General features: G+C 49.7%; 1 protein-coding gene across 1 annotated transcript in view; it reads right to left on the minus strand.

Moving 5' to 3' along the window:
• Window positions 1-10,000, minus strand: part of klf3 (Kruppel like factor 3 (basic)) — a 34,414-nt gene that overhangs the window by 1,441 nt on the left and 22,973 nt on the right. Inside the window, exons 2-4 of the mRNA XM_055912756.1 lie at window positions 9,230-9,297; window positions 4,504-5,071; window positions 4,000-4,135 (exon numbers count right to left, since the gene is read on the minus strand). Of these exons, the coding sequence (XP_055768731.1) occupies window positions 4,000-4,135; window positions 4,504-5,071; window positions 9,230-9,283 (758 nt within the window). The 5' untranslated portion in view covers window positions 9,284-9,297. The remainder of the gene's footprint in view (window positions 1-3,999; window positions 4,136-4,503; window positions 5,072-9,229; window positions 9,298-10,000) is intronic.

The following is a 10,000-nucleotide window of genomic DNA, read 5'->3' on the forward strand; positions in this document are numbered from 1 at the left end:
AGAGAGAGAGAGAGAGAGAGAGAGAGAGAGAGAGAGAGAGAGAGAGAGAGAGAGAGAGAGACAGAGAGAGAGAGAGAAAGAGAGAGAGAGAGACAGAGAGAGACAGAGAGAGAGACAGAGAGAGAGAGAGAGAAAGAGAGAGAAAGAGAGAGACAGAGAGAGACAGAGAGAGAGACAGAGAGAGAGACAGAGAGAGAGACAGAGAGAGAGACAGAGAGAGAGACAGAGAGAGAGAGAGAGAGACAGAGAGAGAGAGAAAGAGAGAGACAGAGACAGAAAGAGAGAGAGAGAGACAGAGAGAGACGTTAGACAGGGATCATAATAATAAAGGACACTACATGGCTGACCTACAGTACAGTATGCTACATACCTACAGTACAGTATGCTACATACCTACAGTACAGTATGCTACATACCTATAGTACAGTATGCTACATACCTACAGTACAGTATTCTACATACCTACAGTACAGTATGCTACATACCTACAGTACAGTATGCTACATACCTACAGTATGCTACATACCTACAGTACAGTATGCTACATACCTACAGTATGCTACATACCTACAGTACAGTATTCTACATACCTACAGCACAGTATGATACATACCTACAGTACAGTATGCTACATACCTACAGTACAGTATGTTACATACCTACAGTACAGTATGCTACATACCTACAGTACAGTATGCTACATACCTACAGCACAGTATGTTACATACCTACAGTACAGTATTCTACATACCTACAGTACAGTATGTTACATACCCACAGTACAGTATGCTACATACCTACAGCACAGTATGATACATACCTACAGTACAGTATTCTACATACCTACAGTACAGTATGATACATACCTACAGTACAGTATGATAAATACCTACAGTACAGTATGTTACATACCCACAGTACAGTATGCTACATACCTACAGCACAGTATGATACATACCTACAGTACAGTATTCTACATACCTACAGTACCTTATGTTACATACCTACAGTACAGTATGTTACATACCCACAGTACAGTATGCTACATACCTACAGCACAGTATGATACATACCTACAGTACAGTATTCTACATACCTACAGTAGAGTATGTTACACACCTACAGTACAGTATACTACATACCTACAGTACAGTATGCTACATACCTACAGTACAGTATTATACATACCTACAGTACAGTATGCTACATACCCACAGTACAGTATGCTACATACCTATAGTACAGTATGCTACATACCTACAGTAGAGTATGCTACATACCTACAGTACAGTATGCTACATACCTACAGTACAGTATTCTACATACCCACAGTACAGTATTCTACATACCTACAGTACAGTATTCAACATACCTACAGTACAGTATTCTACATACCTACAGTACAGTATGATACATACCTACAGTACAGTATTCTACATACCTACAGTACGCTACATACCTACAGTACAGTATTCTACATACCTACAGTACAGTATTCTACATACCCACAGTACAGTATTCTACATACCTACAGTACAGTATTCAACATACCTACAGTACAGTATGATACATACCTACAGTACAGTATTCTACATACCTACAGTACGCTACATACCCACAGTACAGTATTCTACATACCTACAGTACAGTATCCTACATACCTACAGTACAGTATTCAACATACCTACAGTATTCAACATACCTACAGTATTCAACATACCCACAGTACAGTATTCTACATACCTACAGTACAGTATTCAACATACCTACAGTACAGTATTCAACATACCTACAGTACAGTATTCAACATACCTACAGTATTCAACATACCTACAGTATTCAACATACCCACAGTACAGTATTCAACATACCTACAGTATTCAACATACCTACAGTATTCAACATACCTACAGTATTCAACATACCCACAGTACAGTATTCAACATACCTACAGTATTCAACATACCTACAGTATTCAACATACCCACAGTACAGTATTCAACATACCTACAGTACAGTATTCAACATACCTACAGTATTCAACATACCTACAGTATTCAACATACCCACAGTACAGTATTCTACATACCTACAGTACAGTATTCAACATACCTACAGTACAGTTTTCTACATACCTACAGTACAGTATTCTACATACCTACAGTACGCTACATACCTACAGTACAGTATTCTACATACCTACAGTACAGTATTCTACATACCCACAGTACAGTATTCTACATACCTACAGTACAGTATTCAACATACCTACAGTACAGTATGATACATACCTACAGTACAGTATTCTACATACCTACAGTACGCTACATACCTACAGTACAGTATTCTACATACCTACAGTACAGTATCCTACATACCTACAGTACAGTATTCAACATACCTACAGTATTCAACATACCTACAGTATTCAACATACCCACAGTACAGTATTCTACATACCTACAGTACAGTATGCTACATACCTACAGTACAGTATTCAACATACCTACAGTACAGTATGATACATACCTACAGTACAGTATGCTACATACCTACAGTATGAAGGTGTGTGTCTATATTTAGTCCAGCAGGGGGTGCTGTAGCTCCTTCTCCCCAGCCTTAGATGGCTGTGACTTCTCATGACTTGGTTTAGTGTTTTAACTGGTGTTTGTGTTTTTGAGTGTGTGGACGAATGAACGTGTGTGTTTCCCTCCCTCCCTCCCTCCCTCCCATCCTGGGGTGTGGTTCTATAACAGGACACTTGCTAGTGCACACACACACACACACACACACACACACACACACACACACACACACACACACACACACACACACAGTCCTTCTCCCACATGGCGGTTCTCAGGACACTTGGAGACAGACGGTCTCACTAATGCATCCTGGGAGATATTATCTGTGTGTGTGTGTGTGTGTGTGTGTGTTTATACATTGCGTTGTGTGTTTATACATGTTGTTGTCTAGTAAATACATCTAATCTACAGGTATTTATCACTGGAGTTGAATAAAATGGAAAAGTGTGTGAGAGAGAGAGAGATTTAAAACTGTACAAAAACAAAGGAGCCCATTCCCTCCACATTCCTATACAGTAGGGATTCATATTACAACAATGGACACCTTCCTGCACGCACACACACACACACACACACACACGCACCTGAGGATAAATGTGCCGACCGGCCGGCCTGAAAACGAACTCTTGTTATTATGTCGTTGCCACTTCACCTATTTTTTTTATTCTGAACTTGGAGAAAAAAACACAATGGGTTTATGAGTGTCTGTGTGTGTGTGTGTGTGTGTGTGTGTGTGTGTGTGTGTGTGTGTGTGTGTGTGTGTGTGTGTGTGTGTGTGTGTGTGTGTGTGTGTGTGTGTGTGTGTGTGTGTGTGTGTGTGTGTGTGTGTGTGTGTGAGTGATAGAGGAGGTGGTGACAGATCTAGCCTCGCCCATTTCCTCAGAAACCAATTATCTCAGCGTTGGGATGACAACGATGGGGGGGGGCTGCCCTGGCAACAGCCCCGACAACCAGAGCGGGAAATATCACAAAGAGGAAGTAACATTCCTTAAATCCTCGCCTTTAGGTCACTGTCCTTAAACCGTGTCTCTCGTGTACACTCAACGGTCTCTCTCTCTCTCTCCCTCTCTCTCCCTCCCTCTCTCTCCCTCCCTCTCTCTCCCTCCCTCTCTCTCCCTCCCTCTCCCTCCCTCCCTCCCTCTCCCTCCCTCCCTCTCCCTCCCTCCCTCTCCCTCCCTCTCCCTCTCTCTCCCTCTCTCTCCCTCTCTCTCCCTCTCTCTCCCTCTCTCCCTCCCTCTCTCCCTCCCTCTCTCTCCCTCTCTCTCCCTCTCTCCCTCCCTCCCTCTCTCTCCCTCTCTCCCTCCCTCCCTCCCTCCCTCCCTCCCTCCCTGCTTGTAAATAACGAGGTAAGAAACCATTGCTCTCCTGTATGTGGAAGGCGTATGTAGCAGTAAGCTCTGCCTCTACTCACTCGCTATAGGCCTGTGGCACGCTGATGACCGATGAGGTCATTTCCTGGTTGTATGAGTCGTGGGCATGCTCTGTTTTGATTAGCTTGTGGAGGTCGTGGTGGGAGTCGCCTCTGAGCTCTGACTTCATGGAGGATTCTGGGTAGAAAAACACAAACACCAGTTAATACACACACACACACACACACACACACACACACACACACACACACACACACACACACACACAAGGTATTACCCAGGTAAAGACAGGTAGATTCAGAGATAACAGAGAAATATCTAAACAGAATCTCACCTGTCTGATGTTGTGAGCTTCCTGCCGGCCTGTGATGGTGATGATGATGATGATGATGGTGGTCACAAACACCAGTTAATACACACACACACACACACACACACACACACACACACACACACACACACACACACACACACACACAAGGTATTACCCAGGTAAAGACAGGTAGATTCAGAGATAACAGAGAAATATCTAAACAGAATCTCACCTGTCTGATGTTGTGAGCTTCCTGCCGGCCTGTGATGGTGATGATGATGATGATGATGGTGGTCGCGGTCGTCGCCAGCGACGGTGCGGTTGACCACGATTGGCTGAGGCAGGTGTAGCGGGGAGGGGTAGAGGACGGACAAGGGTTGCAGCATGACCTGAGACAGCATGACCCCTGAACCCTGGACGACCCCGGGGCCGGAGCCTAACAACACGGGGTAATGGAGGGAGGGGGAGGGCTGGGGGGAGGAACGACTGAAGGGGGAGGAAGTGGAGGAACAGGAAGAAGAAGGGGAGGAGGAGGAGGAGGAGGAGGAAGAGGGTCGTTTGCTGACCGACAAGTCGACTGGTTCGAGTTGTGTGTGTGAGGTGGGGTTGGCGGACTGGGTCTGTGTGAGTGTGTGTGAGGGGGTGAAGGTGTGTGTGTGTGAGGTGGGGTTGGCGGACTGGGTCTGTGTGAGTGTGTGTGAGGGGGTAAAGGTGTGTGTGTGTGCATATTGTGTGGGGTGGTAGGGGTGAGGGGTGAAGATAACGCTGTTGACTACTGAGGGATACGACTGATAGAGAGACTGATGAAGGAAGGAGAGAGGGGAGGAGGGAGGGAGACGGAGGAGAGAGGGAGGGAGGGAGAGAGGGAGACGGAGGAGAGAGGGAGGGAGGGAGGGAGGGAGGAGAGAGGGAGGGAGGGAGAGAGGGAGACGGAGGAGAGAGGGAGGGAGGGAGGGAGGGAGGGAGGGAGGGGGGGAGGGAGAGAGGGAGACGGAGGAGAGGAGGGAGGGAGGGAGGGGAGGGAGAGAGGGAGACGGAGGAGGAGGAGGGAGGGAGGGAGGGAGGGAGGGAGGGAGGGGAGGGAGAGAGGGAGACGGAGGAGAGGAGGGAGGGAGGGAGGGAGGGAGGGAGGGGAGGGAGAGAGGGAGACGGAGGAGAGGAGGGAGGGAGGGAGGGAGGAGAGGAGGGAGGGAGGGAGGGGGGGGAGGGAGAGAGGGAGACGGAGGAGAGGAGGGAGGGAGGGAGGGGAGGGAGAGAGGGAGACGGAGGAGAGGAGGGAGGGAGGGAGGGAGGGAGGGAGGGGAGGGAGAGAGGGAGACGGAGGAGAGGAGGGAGGGAGGGAGGGAGGGAGGGAGGGAGGGAGGGAGACCGAGGAGAGGAGGGAGGGAGGGAGGGAGGGAGAGAGGGAGACGGAGGAGAGGAGGGAGGGAGGGAGGGAGAGGAAGACGGAGGAGAGGAGGGAGGGAGGGAGGGAGGGAGGGAGGGGGGGGAGGGAGAGAGGGAGACGGAGGAGAGGAGGGAGGGAGAGAGAGAGGGAGGGAGGGAGACGGAGGAGAGGAGGGAGGGAGGGAGGGAGGGAGGGAGAGGAAGACGGAGGAGAGGAGGGAGGGAGGGAGGGAGAGGAAGACGGAGGAGAGGAGGGAGGGAGGGAGGGAGGGAGGGAGGGAGGGGGGGAGGGAGAGAGGGAGACGGAGGAGAGGAGGGAGGGAGGGAGGGGAGGGAGAGAGGGAGACGGAGGAGAGGAGGGAGGGAGGGAGAGAGGGAGGGAGGGAGGGAGGGAGGGAGGGGGGGAGGGAGAGAGGGAGACGGAGGAGAGGAGGGAGGGAGGGAGGGAGGGAGGGAGAGAGGGAGACGGAGGAGAGGAGGGAGGGAGGGAGGGAGGGAGGGAGGGGAGGGAGGGAGAGAGGGAGACGGAGGAGAGGAGGGAGGGAGGGAGGTTGTATTTAATTTTCATTCTTTCAAACAAAACAACAAACAACAATACAAGCTTGTACTGTGTGTGTGTGTGTGTGTGTGTGTGTGTGTGTGTGTGTGTGTGTGTGTGTGTGTGTGTGTGTGTGTGTGTGTGGTGTGTGATCTACTGTATGTCTAGAGAGTAGTTAACATGTGCTGTTAAAAGGTTGGATGGAAACACACACCCTCACACCAACACACTCACCATCACACCATCCCACCAACACACTCACCATCACACCCACACACTCACCATCACACCATCACACCATCCCACTCACCATCACACCATCCCACCAACACACTCACCATCACACCATCCCACTCACCATCACACCATCCCACCAACACACTCACCATCACACCCACACACTCACCATCACACCATCACACCATCACACCAACACACTCACCATCACACCATCCCACCAACACACTCACCATCACACCCACACACTCACCATCACACCATCACACCATCCCACTCACCATCACACCATCCCACCAACACACTCACCATCACACCCACACACTCACCATCACACCATCACACCATCCCACTCACCATCACACCATCCCACCAACACACTCACCATCACACCCACACACTCACCATCACACCATCACACCATCACACCAACACACTCACCATCACACCATCCCACCAACACACTCACCATCACACCCACACACTCACCATCACACCATCACACCATCCCACTCACCATCACACCATCCCACCAACACACTCACCATCACACCCACACACTCACCATCACACCATCCCACCATCCCACTCACCATCACACCATCCCACCCACCATCACACCATCACACCAACACACTCACCATCACACCATCACACCAACACACTCACCATCACACCATCCCACCAACACACTCACCATCACACCATCACACCCACACACTCACCATCACACCATCACACCATCCCACTCACCATCACACCATCCCACCATCCCACTCACCATCACACCATCCCACCATCCCACTCACCATCACACCATCCAACCATCACACCATCACACCATCACACCAACACACTCACCATCACACCATCACACCAACACACTCACCATCACACCATCCCACCAACACACTCACCATCACACCATCACACCCACACACTCACCATCACACCATCCCACCATCCCACTCACCATCCAACCATCACACCATCACACCATCACACCAACACACTCACCATCACACCATCACACCATCACACCAACAATCACACCATCCCACCATCTCACCATCACACCAACACACCCACCATCACACCATCCCACCATCTCACCATCACACCAACACACCAACACACTCACCATCACACCATCCCACCATCTCACCAACACACCAACACACCATCACACCAACACACACACCATCCCACCATCACACCATCCAACCATCACACCATCCAACCATCACACCATCCAACCATCACACCATCACACCCACACACCATCACACCAACATTCCCACATACCATCACACCATCACACTCACCATCCAACCATCACACCATCACACCCTCACACCCACACACCATCACCATCACATCACACCATCCCACCCACACATCCCACCATCCCACCATCACACCATCACACATCATACCATCACCATCACACCATCCCACCCACACATCCCACCATCCCACCATCCCACCATCACACATCATACCATCACACCATCCCACCCACCCACACATCCCACCATCCCACCATCACACATCATACCATCACACCATCCCACCCACCATCACACCATCATACCCACACACCATCACACCATCACATAACATCGCACCCACACACCATCACACCATCACACCCACACAGCATCATACCATCAGACCAACATACCATCACACCCACACAGCATCATACCATCACACCATCACACCCACATACCATCACACCCACACAGCATCATACCATCACACCCACACAGCATCATACCATCACACCATCACACCATCACACCATCACACCCACACAGCATCATACCATCACACCCACACAGCATCATACCATCACACCCACACAGCATCATACCATCACACCCACATACCATCACACCATCACACCCACACAGCATCATACCATCACACCATCACACCCACAGAGCATCACACCATCACACCATCACACCCACACAGCATCATACCATCACACCCACATAGCATCATACCATCACACCATCACACCCACATACCATCACACCCACATACCATCACACCATCACACCCACATACCATCACACCCACATACCATCACACCATCATACCATCACACCATCATACCATCACACCCACATACCATCACACCCACATACCATCACACCCACATACCATCACACCCACATACCATCACACCATCATACCATCACACCATCATACCATCACACCCACATACCATCACACCCACATACCATCACACCATCACACCATCACACCCACACAGCATCACACCCACATACCATCACACCCACATACCATCACACCCACATACCATCACACCATCATACCATCACACCATCATACCATCACACCCACATACCATCACACCCACATACCATCACACCATCACACCATCATACCATCACACCATCACACCATCACACCCACACAGCATCACACCCACACAGCATCACACCCACATACCATCAGACCAACATACCATCACACCATCACACCCACATACCATCACACCCACATACCATCACACCAACATACCATCACACCATCACACCCACATACCATCACACCCACATACCATCACACCCACATACCATCACACCCACACAGCATCATACCATCAGACCAACACACCGTCATACACCATCACACCCCCTCACACACACACACACACGCACACACTCACGCCATCATACCCACATACCATCACACACACATCACACCCACACACCCACCCCCACCAACACACCAACACACACACCATCACACCCACACACACCTCCAGTCTCACCGTCTCCATGTCTGTCTTCAGGGGGTAGTCATACACCATCATGACTGCAGACAGACCTGTAGAGAGAGAGAGACAGGACAGAACGATTAACAGACAGACCTCTAGAGAGAGAGACAGGACAGAATGATTAACAGACAGACCTGTAGAGAGAGAGACAGGACAGAACGATTAACAGACAGACCTGTAGAGAGAGACAGGACAGAACGATTAACAGACAGACCTGTAGAGAGAGAGAGAGACAGGACAGAACGATTAACAGACAGACCTGTAGAGAGAGAGACAGGACAGAACGATTAACAGACAGACCTGTAGAGAGAGAGACAGGACAGAACGATTAACAGACAGACCTGTAGAGAGAGAGAGACAGGACAGAATGATTAACAGACAGACCTGTAGAGAGAGAGACAGGACAGAACGATTAACAGACAGACCTGTAGAGAGAGACAGGACAGAACGATTAACAGACAGACCTGTAGAGAGAGAGAGAGACAGGACAGAACGATTAACAGACAGACCTGTAGAGAGAGAGACAGGACAGAACGATTAACAGACAGACCTGTAGAGAGAGAGACAGGACAGAACGATTAACAGACAGACCTGTAGAGAGAGAGAGACAGGACAGAATGATTAACAGACAGACCTCTAGAGAGAGAGACAGGACAGAACGATTAACAGACAGACCTCTAGAGAGAGAGACAGGACAGACCGATTAACAGACAGACCTGTAGAGAGAGAGAGACAGGACATAACGATTAACAG

Source organism: Salvelinus fontinalis, unplaced genomic scaffold, assembly GCF_029448725.1.
Source record: "Salvelinus fontinalis isolate EN_2023a unplaced genomic scaffold, ASM2944872v1 scaffold_0207, whole genome shotgun sequence".
NCBI classification, from domain to species: domain Eukaryota; kingdom Metazoa; phylum Chordata; class Actinopteri; order Salmoniformes; family Salmonidae; genus Salvelinus; species Salvelinus fontinalis.